This window comes from Hyperolius riggenbachi, chromosome 4 (assembly GCF_040937935.1).
Source record: "Hyperolius riggenbachi isolate aHypRig1 chromosome 4, aHypRig1.pri, whole genome shotgun sequence".
Lineage (NCBI taxonomy): Eukaryota > Metazoa > Chordata > Amphibia > Anura > Hyperoliidae > Hyperolius > Hyperolius riggenbachi.
Window position 1 is genome coordinate 65,030,224 of NC_090649.1, and position 20,438 is coordinate 65,050,661.

At 41.6% G+C, this 20,438-nt stretch overlaps 1 protein-coding gene across 1 annotated transcript in view; it reads left to right on the forward strand.

The window, feature by feature from the left end:
- Positions 1-1,365: 1,365 nt before the first annotated feature.
- The window catches only part of LOC137571257 (cytochrome P450 2K1-like), a 57,470-nt gene continuing 38,397 nt past the window's right edge, over positions 1,366-20,438 (forward strand). Inside the window, exon 1 of the mRNA XM_068280133.1 lies at positions 1,366-1,548. Within this exon, the coding sequence (XP_068136234.1) occupies positions 1,366-1,548 (183 nt within the window). The remainder of the gene's footprint in view (positions 1,549-20,438) is intronic.

Below are 20,438 nucleotides of genomic sequence, written 5' to 3' on the forward strand. Positions count from 1 at the left end.
GGTACTCCAGTTTGGCTTCTCCCTAAAATTGGCCATAGACTACGATACATGCACTACATGATATATACATAGACATATGACTATGGTAGAGATTAGATTGTGAGCCTGTCTGGGGGAAAGTTAAGTGACAAGACAATGTACTCTGTACAGCACTGCAGAAGATGTTGGCGCTATATACATACTAAATAATAATAATAATAAGACTATACCTAAAGATGACAGTGTAGAGGAGCAAAAAGAGATTTACAGAGACAAATGCTGAAGACACATCATGGAGGATGAGTTTAGAATAGTGACCTTTGGACTTAGCTGTTAGAAGATTAGAAGCAAATTTGATGACCACTGTTTCTGTAGAGTGGTTGAGGCAAAAGCCAGACTAAAGATTATCAAACAGAGTGTTAATGCAGAGTTGGCCAACCTGTGCTAAATGGATGTGCTGTTGTCGTAGTTTGGTTGAGAAAGGTAGAAGGGAGACCAGGAGGTAGTAGGTAAAAACTGTGGAGTCAAGAGAACATTTTTAACTATTGGTGCAATTGTTTATTTGAAGAAGGGTGGGCCAGTGGCAATGGATTGGGTCTGATTGAAGAGGGAAGTTAGAGGGGAATAAGATGGTGAGGAATTGGTCCTAAGGTGCAAATAGAGAGCCATGGTTAGGAAAGTAGAGAGGAGAGTATATGCTCAATGAGAGAAGTGAAGCATAATAGAGAGGAATCAAGCGTAGATGCATCCACCAGAGTGAGTTAATATTTATTACATCAATATGAATACACTTAAAGTCACATCCTATTTTGTCATTTTTCAAAGTCTAGAGAAGATAAGCATAAGATAGGAGGAGGAATGGGGGTGCCAAAAAAGTTATGCTGGGTACACACGTTAGAATTTTCTGGCAGATTTACCTACCAGATCCATTTTTTCCAACAAGTCCAATCTGAATTTCGATCGATTTTCCAATCAATTTTTCAATTCATTTCCATAAAAGTGAACAGAAATCAATTGGAAAATCGATCAGAAAATCAATCAGAAATTCAGATTGGACATGTTGGAAAAAAACGTTCTGGCAGGTAACTCTGCCAGAAAATGTATTGTGTCTACCTAGCATTAAAGGTGTTAGACAATCATTATGGATTGCAGGAGAGTACAGTCCTTGCCTGGACTCTGGACAAGGACAATGTGGTCACCAAAATACACCTGTACTAGCTGAAAGTGAAGCCACAGGCTGTAGCTGCCATAGCAAATTGATTAGTCTATTGTCTACACACGTGCTTTCTACACATTGGCATTGCTTTTTCTCTTCACTGAGCTGTTTCTAACTGGAAAATTACCATAGGTAACATCTTCATTTTCATTGTAGATATTAGTGGAGACATGCTCGCTATTGACCCTGTGACAATTCTTCTGTCAGTCATTGTGATCCTTTTCTTGGCCAATGTATATAAACGTTCACTCAGAGACAAGTACAAGAATTTCCCACCTGGGCCCCGACCATTGCCGATCATTGGAAACATACACCAGCTCGACATGAATAAACCTCACAAGACATTCATAGAGGTAACATATCGCTTATAGTAAAGAATCTATTGTTCATTCACTTTTGACCAGGGATGTTGCTAGGCTCCTAAGAGATCCGGGGCACTTTTGGACACTCCAGCTGGAAAATGGGTGTGGTCACACACCAAACTGTGGGTGTGGTCATGGGTGGAGCAAACTTTACATGAACTTAACAGCGGTCTTGGATGAAGCCCCTCTCTGCATTAATACACAATACAAACCCAAAAATGCAGTATATCCCATAAATAAGCAGTGTCACTTAACTAGGCAGAGTTGCCTGGCTTCTGTGCTGGCTTTCTGCTGGGCGGGCTGACCTGCTGCCAGGTTATCTGGCAATCCCCCCATAGCATTACCTGACCTTCTAGTCGACCCCCTCCCATGCTCATACGGGCCTCTCATTGAGGTACCACAACTCCCAGCATGCCCCCATAGAAAAACCACAGCTCCTTTCATGCCCCATAAAGTAATCACAGTGCCCAACATGGCACCACAGCACCCTATATGCCCACACAGAGGCACCACAGCACCCAGCATATGACCCATTGATGCACCATAGCTCCCAGCATGCCCTCCATTGAAGCACCACAACTGACTGTCTGGGGAACATCCGGGGCACCCCAGAATAGATCCGAGGAACGTGCCACTGATCTTTGGGGCTAGCGACGTCACTGCTTTTGATTCTACAAGTCTATGTAATTGGAAGTATTACAGTTGAATATATTATGCTTTCCTTAGAGCTGGCATAAATCAATCCATCTCAAGCTTGGTTTTTGTTATAAACTGTTCTTATCACCTTGCTTCGACACCATCGTCTCACAGACTGTGAGATCACTTGACTCTCCACACAGCAAACAGGATATAGACTTGCTCAGGCTTCTTTCAATGTTTCCGTTATTTATTCAAGTCACAGGAATACAGATAGATACATTCATCATATCCTAGCCATGCCAATCTTCATGTTGCGTTATAAGCTCATGATTAGACTCCCTCTTGAAGTCAATCAGGTACCTTCTTCCTAACTACGTTACACTAAACTACATATGTACAGCATACATTATATCAGATTACAGAAAGGACGAACATGCTTAGGTCCCAGTCGGCCTTGCGAGCTAGTGCAGAAGGAAGAAGCAGAAGTGAGTTCTCCATTGCTCGCTCCAGATTTAATACCGGCTAGGAAAGAGTTAAATATGACATCATCTTCGCCACCCCCTAAATAAGTCTATTGGTGGACTCACTTGTGGTGTCATCATACACACCTACTCGATTAATAATCGATGAGGCACTTGACCCAGATGCGGGAATGTGAATGTTTAGTAAATATGGCCAATGTTTACTGTTCCTGTCCTGTAAGTGGAGGTCAGAGTAAACCGATGGCCTTCTCTTAGGAACATGTTCTCAGTATCTGCGTGTATCTTCTGCTACACGCAGACCCTGAGATGCATCTGTCTATTTTAAAGGCATACACTGCAGACAAGCCTTTTACATAAAACTCAGGCCAAGTAACTGAGGCCTACTTAAATTATAACAATCCCCCCTAAAACGGCTTGACCCGCAGATCCCAGCGTCTGAACCTCCCAGTACCTGGTTTCTTTCTTGTATGTTTCACTTTTCGATGTTCGTGCTCACACAACTTCTCTGCTCTAGGCGGTTACCCCTGGAAGAGAGAGAGCAAGACCTCTTGGTCTTCCTGTAACCAGGCTCTCTGGGGAGGCCCTACTTCTAAGTCCCTCAATACCACATGCTCAGCATTTGCGTCACTTGCGTATCACTCACAAACTTGCATGACCACAGAAAAGTGAAACTCGTTTGGTTGTTACAAAACGGAGCAGTGCCCGGTGCCTTCTAAAAGAGCGCCTTTATACAATCAGCTCCTAGGTACTACTAAACCTATACCCGTAACCCTGTAGATCCCTTAATTTAAACTATTGGTTCCGGAGATTGTTTATGAGGCACCAATCTCTGGACCGGTTAATTTATTTTACGTAATTTTAACCTGCAACCTCACCTGGATAACGATGCCTAAAGTTGTCATCCCCATCCAGACGACCAGTGGGTGTAGAAAGAACTTTGGAACTGCAGATGCCCCGTCCGAGTGTCCCTGGAACATCACCGGAACCTTTGTCCACCAGGGTGTCGAGATTTCCATATGGCGGAATATCGTTTTTCCGATAAACTGAACCGCATATGATCAGATACAAATAAAACCTAATTAATTTCCTTCCCCTAAGGTACAGAAGACAAAGACTTTTTAATGTATGGTGATTGTAGATTAATATAGGTGCATTTATTATTTAGAAATATATATATATAGCTTATTTTAATATAACTTGTAATGCTGAATTGCATTGTCTGTGGCTATAAGGTGAGGTTAGCTATGAATAACAGGCAGTCAGCTGAGTGCTATTTGCAATAGGTAATCTCATTCACCTTACTTGAACAATGGAAGCAGACAAGTACCTTGTTTGACCAAACAATTGCCAAACAAGAAGAGTCTTAGGACAATGAAAGAGACAGACCAGACCTTAACTAGCTTTTGTCGGTAAATGAACCAGTTTTTGTAAACAATGGCTCAGACCTGGCTGTATTTAATGCATAGAAGCCTTGGATGGGGGTTGTTTTCCTTTCACAATGTATGTGTTTCCAAAGTTCAGACACAAAAACAAAGCTTGGGAAATATATTGACTGTGCTGTCAGCAATAGTTCATATTAAAAAGCATAAAGTTATATTACAATTCCCCATCTAGGTTAAGAAAACAGACAGCACATGTATGCATCATTGCATAACAATTAAGAATGAATATAAAAAAAAAGGTTATGGCATTGTATATGTATTAATATAAAGATTATTTGAATGAATATATCCAGGATGATATAGAGATGCTATATGTTTACCAGTGTTGTATGTTAAACAATAATGTTAGAGATATAAAACCCTGCTAACAAGCACAATGTGTTATAATGAGAGATCCATGGTGGTTTTAAGCATGCCAATGATTTTTGGATCAAATCCAATCTATCTTAAATATGGTAGAAAAGGTCACTGTATAATAAATAATAACCAGTGATTCCAGCAAGGTCAGCTATCCATAGAGGAATTATAACATTGATTTATTCACTGTTGGGTTATAATAAAACATGATTTTTGTTTTTAGTTTGCCAAATATCCCAGTAAGTCTGTGATTAGTTAGCCAACAGCACCTACAAAGGGTGAAAGCCAGTATTACACTTGGGTTAAAGATTAGTCACAGAAAGCTCCCATTGGTCACTCCCACTGCCCAGTGATAGGCTAGAAGATCTAATCTCCTGGGCAGGACCATAGGTAGTGAGGGGAATAAGATGAGAGGGGTCATTCAATGAGGAGGAGACCATCAGGAGATCTGAGCAGACCAGGACATAGAGGATTCATGCCATCTGAACACAGCCACGCCTAAGAGGAACACGCCCAGAGGCCATCTTGGTGACTATACTTGAACCCAGTTCTGATTTTTCTTTTTAGTCATATGGCTTATCACAGCATGAATATCTGAACTTTTGATTTATTGACGATTGTCTTTCTTAAGTTTATAGTCATTTATAGCCAAAGGGAGTGCGTTCTTCCAGTGCACAGGAATTACTCATTCCATATATTTGATAAAACCCATTCAGTGGGTATATTTTTCTGTCGTTTAACACAACCAATAGTTCGAGAATCGCTGACTGTGAATGCCATAACTTGTTTTGGATAAAAGCGCTAGATACTTCAAGCTACCTCCTCTAGATATTTTGATACTTTGCCGCAGCATGTGCAAGCCACACCTAGCCAAGTTTAGGACGACTCAATAGATATCTTATTCCAAAATTATATGTATTTTACCCGCTTGCTCTGTGTAGTATCACAGGCCAGCGGAGGTTAAAGTGTAGACAGTGGGAAAATTCCTGTCATTTATAGCTGATTGCATAGAAATTGTGGGGCAACGCCCAGTCGTTATATCCACTGAGTCATCCTAAATTAGCCATTTTGTTTTTGATAAGCCACCATTTTGTTTGCGATAGCACCATTTTGATTTTTGATAGCAGCCATTTTGATTTTGATAACAGCCATTTTGTTTTCGTTCAAGTCATCCATTTTGTCTCCAGACATCCTGTGGTAAATTGAGTAACAGGGCCGACGGCCATATTTGAGGAGTCATATCTATGCACTGTATTTGAATTGACTGCTGAATGGTTTAAGCCTTTTGTATTTGGTGATTAAGTATAATAACATTTTGATGTTTTACTGAAATTATTATCCAGCTCATTGCTTATTATAAGAATGACCTTATGAGTTTTGTTATATATCAAAAGTGCAATTTTATATTGTTTTGATATTGTAATATTTATTCGATATTAAATTGATATTTTTATAAATTGGTCTATGTTTATTTACATGTTTAAACCAGTACTGTAAAACCTCGAAAAACGAGCTCACACAGTTAGGCGTGTGTTTGTATCTTAAGCTCCTCCTATTTTTTCCCAGGAGCATTACATTTACATTTTTGATTTTATAATTATTTTTAACAATTTATACAAACATTGACAAAACGCCCGACATAAGATTGGAGGCCCTAGTGAGATTCGTTTACTTTCCATTACTGGTTTAAACAGTGTAAAAACGTTTTATTGAGCTGGTTTTATTGCATTGGCTATTGAATCATGAGTGCTACAGGTAGTGATTCAGAACTTCATTTGGAACAGACATTCCGAAAGATTGTGGAATTCGTATTTATACAGTTAAAATATAATGAGGAAGTAGATGACTGGATAAGTAGAATGAGGAAAAGTATAAAACAGGAAGCTGATTGTATATTTCAATCTAAAGGTATGGTTGATCATTATCTTTCATGTATGACCACAATAACTTCAGATTCCGAACTGAAGAAGAGGTTGTTAGGCGCCCTACCTTCTGTGTTATATGGGTTATTAGAGGTAGATATCCTTTCACAATCTAGAAAAAAAGAGATTGTACAGTTGAAATCCCAATTGCGAGGAACAGAGGAAAACGTCCAATCATTAACCTCTCAGTCACATAATGTGGAATCAGATCTTCAAATTATAAGGGCTGATAGAGACCAATTAATGATTGATATTTCAGACAGGGAGGTAGCGATCAAAAGTCTGGAAAGAGACGCCGAACGGAATCGTGAAGCGCATCGCAGACTTAGACAGGATTTTGAAGAACTACAACAGCAGTACTTCAAAATCCAACAGGCAGGTAGACTCGATAGATCATCCAGCCCTTGCCCGCCAGTACTCACTCCATATGACCTAAAATGGCAAGGCATGTTGGATCGTATGGAAACGGTATGTAAAACTATGAATACCATGATAGATGACAGTACAAGGGTCCCTAAAGATCAACATTTGGATTCCTCTCCAGAGAGAGATATGCAAATGAGGGCCCCTAGGTATGATGATTCCCATAAAGGTCACGACTCCCTTGCTGATATTGATTCAGATGAATTGGAGGCAGATGAGAGAAAGCGAGAATCCAGCCCTATCCCAAGAAGGGGGAAAGGTACGTATAGAGGGGAGTCAAATAGGGGAAATAATCAGTATCCACCAGAAAAACAGAGCTCAGCCAGCATCATAAAATTCTTAAACACCGCTGTGCCAAAGTTCACTAAAAAGGGTTCAGCGCAAATAGCATCCCACATGGAGTTGTATGAATCCACTATGGACTCTTTAAATCTGTCTGAAGCAGACAAAATCAGATTTCTCCCATGGGTTTTTGATGATAGATACCGCCACTATTTCACTTCATTTAAGGAGCGGGGTATCATTAGATGGCAAGCAGTTTCACACGAAGTGAAGCTTGAGTTTGGGCCGTATCGCACTATCTCAGAAGCAAAACGAGATGTGTATCGACTTACTTGTCGACCCGATCAGAGCCCCCGAGAATTCCTTTCCGTGCTAAAAAACTCTTACAGTTTAGCATATCGGAATCCTAACTGGGAGTCTCTTGATTTTAAACAGGCATATTACGATGCATTGCCTACCCAAATAAAGTTAAGCATGGCCAATGAGTTAGACTTCGGAAACTCCCTAGAGAAAATGGTTACCTCAGCGACACTGCTGTTCAACATCAGTGGGAGTTCCAATGTAAGTGGGAGAAACAACAAAAAGTACCCAGAGCGCAGAGTAGAAGAAACCAAAGTGAAAGCGGACCTAAACCTTGAATCCCAGCAGAAGAAAATACCTCCTGCAAAAGTACCTATCCAGCAGGGCCAAAGACAGCAACAAAACCCTAATCAAAACAGACCACAAAATCCTAAAGGGTCAGATAGGGATAGCTCAGGTTCTGAGAACCAGGTCTACCGTCCTCGGTTCAATCGCAGGTATCAAGGATACCAGGGTTACCAAGGAAACCAGGGTAGTCAAAGGTATAGAGGTTACCAGGGATATAGAGAACCCCAGGGGTACAGACGACCCCAAAGATATAGACAATGGGATAACCGACCCAGGCAGCAGTGGGAAAGGAGACAGCACCCACCTAATTCACCTAGGGGTAGATCACCACCTAACTCACCTAGGAGTGGATCACCCGCAGGGAACAGATATGATCCCAGGAACCAGAACCCTCGCCGACCTAATAGGTTTGATCAGCTTGTTGATCAAGTGAACAAATTGAGTGACATGATGGGTAAGTTGGCTCAGGGATCTGCAGGAAGACAGCATGAGGATTTTTTAGCTGGGGAGGCAGGGCCCAGCTCTGCCAACTAAAGGAAACCGAGACAAATCACTATACGGAAATGGATATGGCAATACTAAATACGAGTAATGAAAATGATGTGCAATGTACCAACCTACCCCAGGTCGAGGAAGGGAAGTCTAATGTTCTTGATATTTCACCACAAATGGGTGATATTATGTCATTTGAGCCAGAGCGTGAAGTACCCTCTGTTCAGATTGTCCCATTGGTAGAATCCATGGGAACCCAAATGCCTTGCAGGCAGAATCAGGAGGAACAAGTTCCTAATACCCTGACGCTACAGAGAGATCATTCTCTGAAGCAACAAATGGAAAAACATTCCAATTTTCTTTGCAATCTTGAACAGGTAGATGGCCGGTATTTTATCGATACCCATCTACAAGATGGATGTATCGGACCGATCCCAGGTTTACTGGATACCGGTTCCCAGGTTACTATTCTGTCTTTTAACTATTACCAGCAGATCTTGGATTCATCACAAAGGAAGCCAAGATTAAAAGCCTTTGAGGGTGCGCTGATAAGCGTTGGTGGTAATAGTTTACAAGTGAAAGGCACATCCTGGCTGACATATAAGATCGGTAAAAAGATCATTAGACATCCAACTTTGATTGTTGATCTTCCATATGATAGATTGATCATTGGAATTGATCTGCTCAAGCGACTAAATTCCATAATTGACTTTATTAATGAAGCAATATGGGCTCAAGTCAATACTCCAATTGATTTTGAGCGCTCCAGCAATGCACAATCGCAACGCAGCTGCCATACGATTGAGGAAAGGCCTAACTCTGTTGAAATCCATTTCCGGAACAGTCAGATACCAGAAGTCACGATCCTGAAAAACGGTAAACCCGAGGAAAATGCTAACACTGCTTTTCACATCATAAATATCCGAAAGGATAAGATTGAAAAGATAGTCCTTGAAGAGGATGTGTTAACTATTTCCTTTAAAGGGGGAAACCAGGAAGTGGCAGGCATAACCAAGCATACACAGGCATTGATTGAAATCGAGAAAATCAATGATAATGTGCTGGTTCCCGTGCAAGTAAATAATATTGCTCGGGTAAAATATGCCAAGTTGGATCTCAAATCTGAGGCCAGCTACATAAGCCTAGGATTGCTGAAGCAGGTTACCGACTCTCAGGTAATCAAATTTATCTCCACTCAGGAATGGATCCACGATCTGGATAACGATAACCAGAGTCATAATGTAATTGCAAAATGCATCTTATCTGTGTCTCTGGGAAACAAATCTACAAAACATGTCTTCAGTGTGTTAAAGGAACCACAGTACCAAATGTACTTAGGAAACGACATTATTCACCGATTTGCCATACAGGTTGATCTGGTCAATAATGTTCTGTGGTCCAAATTATCCGGAAACCCAGAGGAATTCCAGGATAGAGAACAAGCCCTGAGATGGGGACAACGAATACCATATGCAGTGGAAATCACTGTCGCTGAAAAAGTAAAAATCCCTGAAGGTTGCAAATCATTTCTTTTACCCATTCAAGTAAAGAAGGGGCAAAAGATGAGAAATGCAGATGCATTGATTTGTTTATCCAATCGGATGCAACAATTGGGGTTGAAGGTAAAACCAATTCCCCTAATAAATATTCATCAGGAACCATTATATATGGTCATGCAAAACATGAGCCCTCATAGTATCACGTTACAGGAGGATACAATGATTGGCTTAGCCATTGACTCAGAATATTATACTTTTGGATTCCAAAATGAAGTCATTGGATTAATACCTGATGAATATTTGACAGAAGAACAAATAGTGGACCAACAATATTTCTCAACACCTGAAGGATTATTCAGCATACACTCTGTTTATCCTTTCAGTCCTGAGGAAGGTACATGTCATGTCGAGGAAACATCATTGATTTTCAATCATGAGATCAATGAAAGTGAGTATCAAACACTCCAGCAGGGTAAGGATCAAGCATGTTACACCCCAAATGACTTAACTAATAGGCTTGAAGAAGCTTATGAGATAGGTCAACCTGAGATTTTCCCAGAATTTCAGGAACGGGTGGAAGAACAGCTCTCTATATCTGATGGATGTTCTAATGAATCAGAACGACAGCAGCTAAGGCAACTATTCTGGGATTTCCAGGACATGTTTGCCAAGGACTCTTATGACTGTGGGGAAACTAACCTGCATGTTACGAGAATCCTGACTGATCCAGATGCACCCCCTGTGTTTATCAAACAATATCGACTTCCGCTAGCAGCCTACGAGTCACTATCGGAAATAGTTAAGAACCTGGAAAAGAAAGGTATTATCCGCCCAGTACACAGTTCCTTCAATCATCCAGTACTCGGAGTTCTCAAACCGAATGGTCAGTTCCGTCTATGCTCAGACTTGAGACAATTAAACAAACGTGTCTACATGTCTGGTTGGCCCGTACCATACATTGACCAATGCTTGGCGCAAATCCAAGGGTCTAAAATATTCACAGCCCTTGACTGCGCACAAGGATATTGGACAATTAAAGTGGATGAAAGGGATCAATACAAACTGGCGTTCACATTCGGTAATAGACAATTTGCGTGGACCCGTACGCCTTTCGGATACATCAACGCAGGCCACGAATTTGCTGTGTTCATGCACAAAGCAATGCCTGATGCAGCTGAACGAGGTACCCTAACTTATGTCGATGATATCCTTATCAAAAGTACAATCTTTGAGGAACATATTTCAGAGTTGAGATATGTATTGAATCAACTAAGAGAAGCAGGTGTTAAACTTTCCCTACAGAAAGCTCAATGGTGCCGATCTAAAGTAAATTTCCTAGGACATGAAATTACTGCAGAAGGAATTAATCCACAGAAAAAGAAAGTGGAAGCAATCAAAAATACGAAGTCCCCCACAAATCTCAAGGAACTGAGATCATTCCTGGGGATGATGAATTATTCTCGCAAGTTCATAGATAACTATGCTGAGATTACAAAGCCGCTATTGCAGCTGCTAAAGAAAGGAGTACAATGGGAATGGAATGAGTGCCATGAACAAGCTGTATCTGAGCTTAAAACAAAACTCATACAGGCCCCATGCCTTGCTTATCCAGAAGGTGGTAAACCCTTCTATGTTGAAACAGGTTTTACCGACAAGAGTGTAAGTGCAGTTCTTTTCCAAAAGCAAGAAAGACTGAATAAAATAATTGCTTATGCCAGTAAATCACTATCACCAGTTGAAATCAAATTTAATAATTGTGAGAAGGCATTATTAGCAACTGTGTGGGCTTTGCAATATTTCAGAAGTTTTATTCAAGGGGAAAAGATCATTGTAGAAACTGCACACCAATCACTACAATATTTGCAAAGTAACCAAATAAAAGAAGGTAACCTGTCAAACAGTAGGATAACGGCATGGACAATGTCCCTAATGGGATGGCCACTGGAAATCAAATATAAACAGGATACTAAAAATCCAGTTGCTCAAGGATTAGCTGAACTCCATGATTGCTCTCATGTGGAACATAAAGATGAGCCACCAGAAAACGATTTTCTGGAAGAGCAATCTCTATCTCCATATAAATCCTATGAAGAGGAGTACTGCAAATCACTACCATGTGCATATGTTGACGGCTGTTCTTTTCACACAGAAGGAGATGAAAAGATGCTGGTTGCAGGTATCGGTATCGTATGGAATAACATATTTCCAGAGATATCTGCGGGATACAAAATTGGTCCCAAAAGTAGCCAGGTCGCAGAACTCGCTGCCGTGTATAAAGCTATACAAATGGCTATCGAACATGACCTTAAGGAATTTGTTTTGATAACAGATTCTGAGTATGTTCGGAACAGTTTTGTGGAATATTTTCCCAGTTGGAAAAGGACTAGCATGACAAGGAGTAACAAAAAGCCAGTCAAACATGGTAAATTGTTTTGTAAAATTGATGAACTGGTTAATACCCACGACCTTACCATTTATTGGAAAAAGGTAAGGGGTCATTCGAAACACCCTGGCGCTGATAAAGATGGGAACGATCTAGCAGATTCCCTCGCTAAGAAAGCAGCCATTGATGGTGAAATCTTCGATATCAATGACCTCATGGGAACTATCGAAGTAAATGTCACCACTAGGGGGCAGGCCCAAAAGGAGTCTCAACCCAGTGTAGCAATGTGGAGTCAAGATTCTCCTAATGAGGATCTCATTGCGAGCCAAAAGGGGGATCCCATTATTGGTTTGTTTTATAAACATATTGGAAGTCCACATGATTATCCCATTACCGTGGAAGACTGCAGTGACAACGAAGAATTACGTATTCTGATGAAAGGTGTGTCACAATTTTCATTACAGGATGGATTGCTGATACGAACCTCGAAAAATGGTATTACGCAGTGGGTAGTACCCGCAGCATATCGGGGTTTGATGTTGCAACATGCTCATGATGCCCCGACAGCTGGTCATCGAGGAGAGAAAATAACGTATGAGTTATTAAGGGACTACGCTTACTGGCCACACATGTTACAGGATGTCAGGACATATTGCCAAGGATGTTTGGTATGCCCTCAATTCCAGCCACAAGGTCCCACTCACAGGGCACCGCTGATGAAAAGAGGCATAGCCATGCCATGGTCAGACATCCAGATCGATTTTATTGGTCCAGTAACAACATCTTCAAAAGGAAACCGATACATGTTGACTGTAACATGTTTGTTCACTAAATGGGTAGAATGTCTACCGAGTAAAACATGCAGTTCTAGTGTGTGCGCATCACTGCTCATTAACCACATATTTTCCCGATTTGGTCTTCCACAGCGCATCGAATCCGATCGCGGAAGTCACTTCACCAGTGAAGTAATGACCAAGATGTGGGAAATCCTAGGGGTAAAACGGAAGCTACACATAGCTTACCGACCAGCCTCTAGTGGTGGAGTGGAGCGTTACAATCAATCCATTGTAAATATCCTGAAAAAATTTGTTAACGAATCAGGTAAAGACTGGGACATCAAGCTGCCACTAGTTCTCATGGCTATTAGAGCTACTCCAAGCGCAGCAACCAAACTTTCTCCATTTGAGATGCTCACAGGTAGAAAGATGGTGTTACCCCAGCATTTGCTTTACAAAACCACAGATCACAACTTGATGAATGCAACTACTGCACATCAATACGTGGAGAACTTACGAAAGCACCTCCAGCATGCCTTTGCATTTGCTCAAAGAAACATCGGAAAAGCCGCAGTCAGTACGAAAACGTACTATGACCTCAAAACTACCCAAAAGGAGTATCAGGTTGACGATAGAGTGTATCTGTATAATTTTGCCAGAGACCAGGTAAAGGAAAGGAAGTTCCTCCCTTCATGGAAGGGCCCATATCCAATCACCGATAAACTGTCTCCTGTAGTGTATAAGGTTAAGATCCCTAAGGGGGATGACTTTGTTGAAAAATGGGTGCATATTAATCAGTTGCGTATATGTCACCCTAGCTCACAGTTGCGGAGAATTGAGCAATCTGGAAATATGTGCTAACAAATTATTTTTCTCCTGACAGGTATACCTAATGATGTGTTAATCTCTACTAGAATCCATATGGACACAAAGATTTCATACCGGCGCAAAGATGCCCCACCTGACGATTGCCATCCTTTACGCAGTCCTAATTTTGGGGAAGAGTGCCGAGCCACGAGTGATGCCAGATTCAGCATCCGTGATGTTACCGGATACAGCGGAGTTCATCATGACCAGATAGATGTTCCTATCCTAGAGGGCCCAGATGAGCCTAAACCCGCGATGTGTCGTTGAATGACGAGCTGATGTATCCGAGGTCCATTGAAGGGAGATGCAAGTCTGATACCTGTTCCACACCAGATACTCACAGGAGTGAGTTATTCAAATCTTGAAGCAGATCCGGAAAATCCTTTTATTTGAACCAAAGGCCAAAGCAGTTCATCGCTGTTACAGTTGCTGTTTGCCACCTTTGCAGCAAGAGGAAACCTGTTTGTTTACAGCCGGAGTATCATTTGCCAAGTTTATTTTTCTTGAAGCGTGAAACATGAACTTCAATATGATGAAGTCAATGTTTTAAAGTCCATTTCCCTTTCATACTTGGATTACAAAAACATAACATGAAGGTTATTCACAACGCGTTCCCACGGGAATGAAGCAACGAAAAACGTTTAATAATCCTTGTTGTTCTTTTGAAATGATCACACCCTGGAACATTCCAAAAGAAAAGGGGGATGTGTCGAGATTTCCATATGGCGGAATATCGTTTTTCCGATAAACTGAACCGCATATGATCAGATACAAATAAAACCTAATTAATTTCCTTCCCCTAAGGTACAGAAGACAAAGACTTTTTAATGTATGGTGATTGTAGATTAATATAGGTGCATTTATTATTTAGAAATATATATATATAGCTTATTTTAATATAACTTGTAATGCTGAATTGCATTGTCTGTGGCTATAAGGTGAGGTTAGCTATGAATAACAGGCAGTCAGCTGAGTGCTATTTGCAATAGGTAATCTCATTCACCTTACTTGAACAATGGAAGCAGACAAGTACCTTGTTTGACCAAACAATTGCCAAACAAGAAGAGTCTTAGGACAATGAAAGAGACAGACCAGACCTTAACTAGCTTTTGTCGGTAAATGAACCAGTTTTTGTAAACAATGGCTCAGACCTGGCTGTATTTAATGCATAGAAGCCTTGGATGGGGGTTGTTTTCCTTTCACAATGTATGTGTTTCCAAAGTTCAGACACAAAAACAAAGCTTGGGAAATATATTGACTGTGCTGTCAGCAATAGTTCATATTAAAAAGCATAAAGTTATGTTACAATTCCCCATCTAGGTTAAGAAAACAGACAGCACATGTATGCATCATTGCATAACAATTAAGAATGAATATAAAAAAAAGGTTATGGCATTGTATATGTATTAATATAAAGATTATTTGAATGAATATATCCAGGATGATATAGAGATGCTATATGTTTACCAGTGTTGTATGTTAAACAATAATGTTAGAGATATAAAACCCTGCTAACAAGCACAATGTGTTATAATGAGAGATCCATGGTGGTTTTAAGCATGCCAATGATTTTTGGATCAAATCCAATCTATCTTAAATATGGTAGAAAAGGTCACTGTATAATAAATAATAACCAGTGATTCCAGCAAGGTCAGCTATCCATAGAGGAATTATAACATTGATTTATTCACTGTTGGGTTATAATAAAACATGATTTTTGTTTTTAGTTTGCCAAATATCCCAGTAAGTCTGTGATTAGTTAGCCAACAGCACCTACAAAGGGTGAAAGCCAGTATTACACTTGGGTTAAAGATTAGTCACAGAAAGCTCCCATTGGTCACTCCCACTGCCCAGTGATAGGCTAGAAGATCTAATCTCCTGGGCAGGACCATAGGTAGTGAGGGGAATAAGATGAGAGGGGTCATTCAATGAGGAGGAGACCATCAGGAGATCTGAGCAGACCAGGACATAGAGGATTCATGCCATCTGAACACAGCCACGCCTAAGAGGAACACGCCCAGAGGCCATCTTGGTGACTATACTTGAACCCAGTTCTGATTTTTCTTTTTAGTCATATGGCTTATCACAGCATGAATATCTGAACTTTTGATTTATTGACGATTGTCTTTCTTAAGTTTATAGTCATTTATAGCCAAAGGGAGTGCGTTCTTCCAGTGCACAGGAATTACTCATTCCATATATTTGATAAAACCCATTCAGTGGGTATATTTTTCTGTCGTTTAACACAACCAATAGTTCGAGAATCGCTGACTGTGAATGCCATAACTTGTTTTGGATAAAAGTGCTAGATACTTCAAGCTACCTCCTCTAGATATTTTGATACTTTGCCGCAGCATGTGCAAGCCACACCTAGCCAAGTTTAGGACGACTCAATAGATATCTTATTCCAAAATTATATGTATTTTACCCGCTTGCTCTGTGTAGTATCACAGGCCAGCGGAGGTTAAAGTGTAGACAGTGGGAAAATTCCTGTCATTTATAGCTGATTGCATAGAAATTGTGGGGCAACGCCCAGTCGTTATATCCACTGAGTCATCCTAAATTAGCCATTTTGTTTTTGATAAGCCACCATTTTGTTTGCGATAGCACCATTTTGATTTTTGATAGCAGCCATTTTGATTTTGATAACAGCCATTTTGTTTTCGTTCAAGTCATCCATTTTGTCTCCAGACATCCTGTGGTAAATTGAGTAACAGGGCCGACGGCCATATTTGAGGAGTCATATCTATGCACTGTATTTGAATTGACTGCTGAATGGTTTAAGCCTTTTGTATTTGGTGATTAAGTATAATAACATTTTGATGTTTTACTGAAATTATTATCCAGCTTATTGCTTATTATAAGAATGACCTTATGAGTTTTGTTATATATCAAAAGTGCAATTTTATATTGTTTTGATATTGTAATATTTATTCGATATTAAATTGATATTTTTATAAATTGGTCTATGTTTATTTACATGTTTAAACCAGTACTGTAAAACCTCGAAAAACGAGCTCACACAGTTAGGCGTGTGTTTGTATCTTAAGCTCCTCCTATTTTTTCCCAGGAGCATTACATTTACATTTTTGATTTTATAATTATTTTTAACAATTTATACAAACATTGACAAAACGCCCGACAAGGGCAAACTGGAACTCACCTGCTCATTTTTGTGTTCTACCTCGTTAAGATCACCTGTATCATGGTGAAATCTTACCTCTAACTTAGTGTACTGTTTGTTTAACCTTTGTAACAAAATGTGGCCGTCTTGGATCAAACCCTGTTCCCCTTTGTCCCATGTCGTGTTCTCTTTCAGGACGGGAACTACCCGTGAAACTTTGACCTTTAGAGTTCTCTTAACAATTTGAGAAACAACGTCATCAAACCTGGATGACAGGATCCATATGGGATCTCCACTCACACAATATGTTCCCCTTGGAAACTCCCCCTTATCGGAACAATTATGAGAATATACCTTGAATGTATCATTAGACCTTATGTTAAAAAACCAAACCTTTCCTTCCGCCACCGGAACTATCGGTTGGGCTTCAGGGTGGATCTTTTGAATGGTAGCCTCGCACTCTGCGTTATTGAGCCTGCAGGCATCTTCACTAAATTTGACTTGCCCCGGCCAACGCAGGTACTTCTGCAAGAATTGCCCACATGAGGACAACTCTACTTGTTTCACCTCCCTGTCTAGCACCAAAAAAGGTTGACCTCTCAGGTCCTGGTGTAAGACATGGGTTGAGGTGGGAACTAAGGAAGTGGCGGTGCCTAAAGGAATGTTGCACCGTTTCCATTTGTTCACCCAAACATCTCGAAGCTGCCATGCAAAAGATCCTTCTCCAGAAAAATTAATATACCTCTCCTTGTCCAATCTTTCGCTGACACAATATGTCCCCAGCTGTCCTGATTGGACCTCTTCCCCCCTTATGTCCTGAGGCACACTATGTACCTGAGGTCGGGAAGACTGTACTCTCTGCAATCTTTCGATTAAGAGTACCTCATCACTTACCCAACTATCATGAGGATAAGCTGCTGCATATGGACTGTGTAATATCGTCCCCTGTTGTGACCCGTGTGGTGTAAATGGGGTTCCCTGTGTGGGCTTTCCCTCCCCCGGGACCGCTCTCCCCACCCTCTTTGTCACCTGGAAATGTGGCTTGATCTCGATTTTTACTTCTTGTTTCGAGAACCACCCACCCTCGGCTTTCCAGCCTTTACGTGTGTAAAGTTGTTTCAGAGGCACTCTCTGTTGGCAGCTCCAGAGTGTGATGTTGTCCCCTGCGTCTCTCTGGTAAGAGAATTGACGCCTCCTGCTTGTTCCTCTCCAATCTGGAACCATCTCACTCTGCATAACCAAGACAAGGTACCCCTGAATCACACACTCCACCTTTTGCATGTACCCATTATACTGCAATGTACCTTTTAACAAACCTTTGGATCGGTGCATCGATTCTGGGAGTGTGGCATTCAATAGCAGATTTACACTGCCATTAAATTCCCACTGCCCGCACCCTTGACCCTTCAGACCTTTCACCCACCTTGTGCCATGAAATTTGCTTTCTGGCACAAGTGCTCTTTTCCTCCGTCCCTGCATGGTCCATCTGTGCCAAGCGGAGGGAGGTGTGAAAGGATCAGTACCTTTGTCACCCAACATTAACATGCTTGGGCCTTGCATTCTCATTAACCCCTTATTATACATGAGAATGTCCTCTCTTCGTTCTCCTAGGACGGAATGGCAACCTAGGATCACCATCAGCATGGTACTCTTCATTATAAAAGCACCACCCTGGGAAAGAAAAACATTAGCACTTTGCATTATGCTTTGCTCCGACAGTTTTGTTAGTCTCTTTCCGATCTCCGAAATCTCGTGTTTTAGTCTCTTTCCAATTTCAGGAATCTCGTGTTTTAGTCTCTTTCCGATTTCAGGAATCTCGTGTTCCTCCAAGCTTAGATTGGCATCTGGAACCTTTCGCTTATCCGACTGACATCTCCATCTTTGCTGCCAGCACTGCAGCTGTCTCAATTCCATATTGCCAAACACCTGAAATCGAAATACAAACAAATCAATTCTTATTAATGATTTGGGATTCGCCCTGCGGCTTGTACTCTTTACACTTTAAATTGATCAATGTATACCGTAATTGATCTCGTTGCTTTATGGTTCTCATGAACTCTGTTTACTCTTATTGGTAGATTGGAGTTAAACTTCCCCCCCCTACCTCAGTACTATCCTCAGTACTTACCTGTTTAAGATATGCTCCCGCGGACTTCACCTATGGAAGCTCGCTTCACCTTTGGAAGCTCTCACCCCATTGCAGCTCACTCCACATCCCCCCTTATCTGTCCATGCGCGGCCGTCGCATGCACAGATTACGGATGCCACACCTGTTGCTGCTTTGCAGGTGAGCCTGCAATGCTCTTACTCATTATCGCATTTACTTATCTAGAACTTCATCGCGATACCAGCTCTGCTAGAAGTTCTGTGTGTTGTACCCTCTGATCAATGTTTGCCGTGCCACTACCCCCAGACTTCACAAAAAAAACGGCTGCCTCCCTGTAGGAAGGAGCACTTTACACTTAAACTACACAGGGTGCAGGGCTAAGCATACCAGCGTCACATGCCTGTATGCAGATCCCTGAATGCCCGCTTGGTAGGTAGTCACATGGCAAACACCGTACTGATACACTGTCACTCTGTAAACGGCAATTCTATCATCTGTATAATTGCCCCATGAACTGCTGTCAGTCCTTGTTCTTTGTGCTACAATTGATAGGAGGTGGAAAAAACATATTTGACCAATCAGTGGACGAAAAAAAAACGCACACAAAAACAGCTCCAGCCCAGCATAGACCTCTCAGTCCAGCTCTGGCCCTGTTCACGACAAAACCGGAAAAAACGTTACCGCTCTGCAGAAGCGGCGACGGAAACCCGAATTGGTCAATTCCCTTTTTTCCAACTCCGGCACCCCCTTTGATGCGCTGTCCCCCTTTCCTTCTATTGGGAACTCATGCTGCACCACCCATTAAGGTGCCTCACTTACAGGAATAATCCCATAAGCAACACAGTACAGACCCATTTCCGATCTGTACTGCTCCGTGTGTCCCTGCACCGAGCTGGGAAACACTTCCTATTCTGGCATTCCTGTCCATGGACTCTGGGAAAAACTCTGGGGAAATACGTTGAAACCCGAGACACACAGTAGCATGTCTCTGTATCTCTCCCCCCCTCCCTTTCAGCTGCTCTGCCCGGAGCCGCGAGCACAGCCTGACGTGACGTGGATCCCCCAGCCCCTCCTCCCCCCTGCCATGACGTGTGGGGGCCATGACTCACGGGGGCGGGCTCTCTCCACTGCCGCCATTTTGAGTCCTGGACTGCCAGCCAAGATGGCTGCTCCCATAGCAGCCTCTCGTTCCTATAGACCTAGGAGAGAGAACAAAATACAAACAAACATTTTTTTTTTATGCCTAGTCACACACAGCATCTATCCACAGTGCACAAAAATCAGCCTCAGCATTCCTTCACGTCTCAGCTGTAATCCGAACTGCAATCAGACATACGGATCCCCAGAGACGTAGGAATCTTTCTCACTCTTTCACAGACATAACTAAGAACCGCCCGAGCGAGCTATACGACTCCAAACCACTGTAACTGTTTTAACT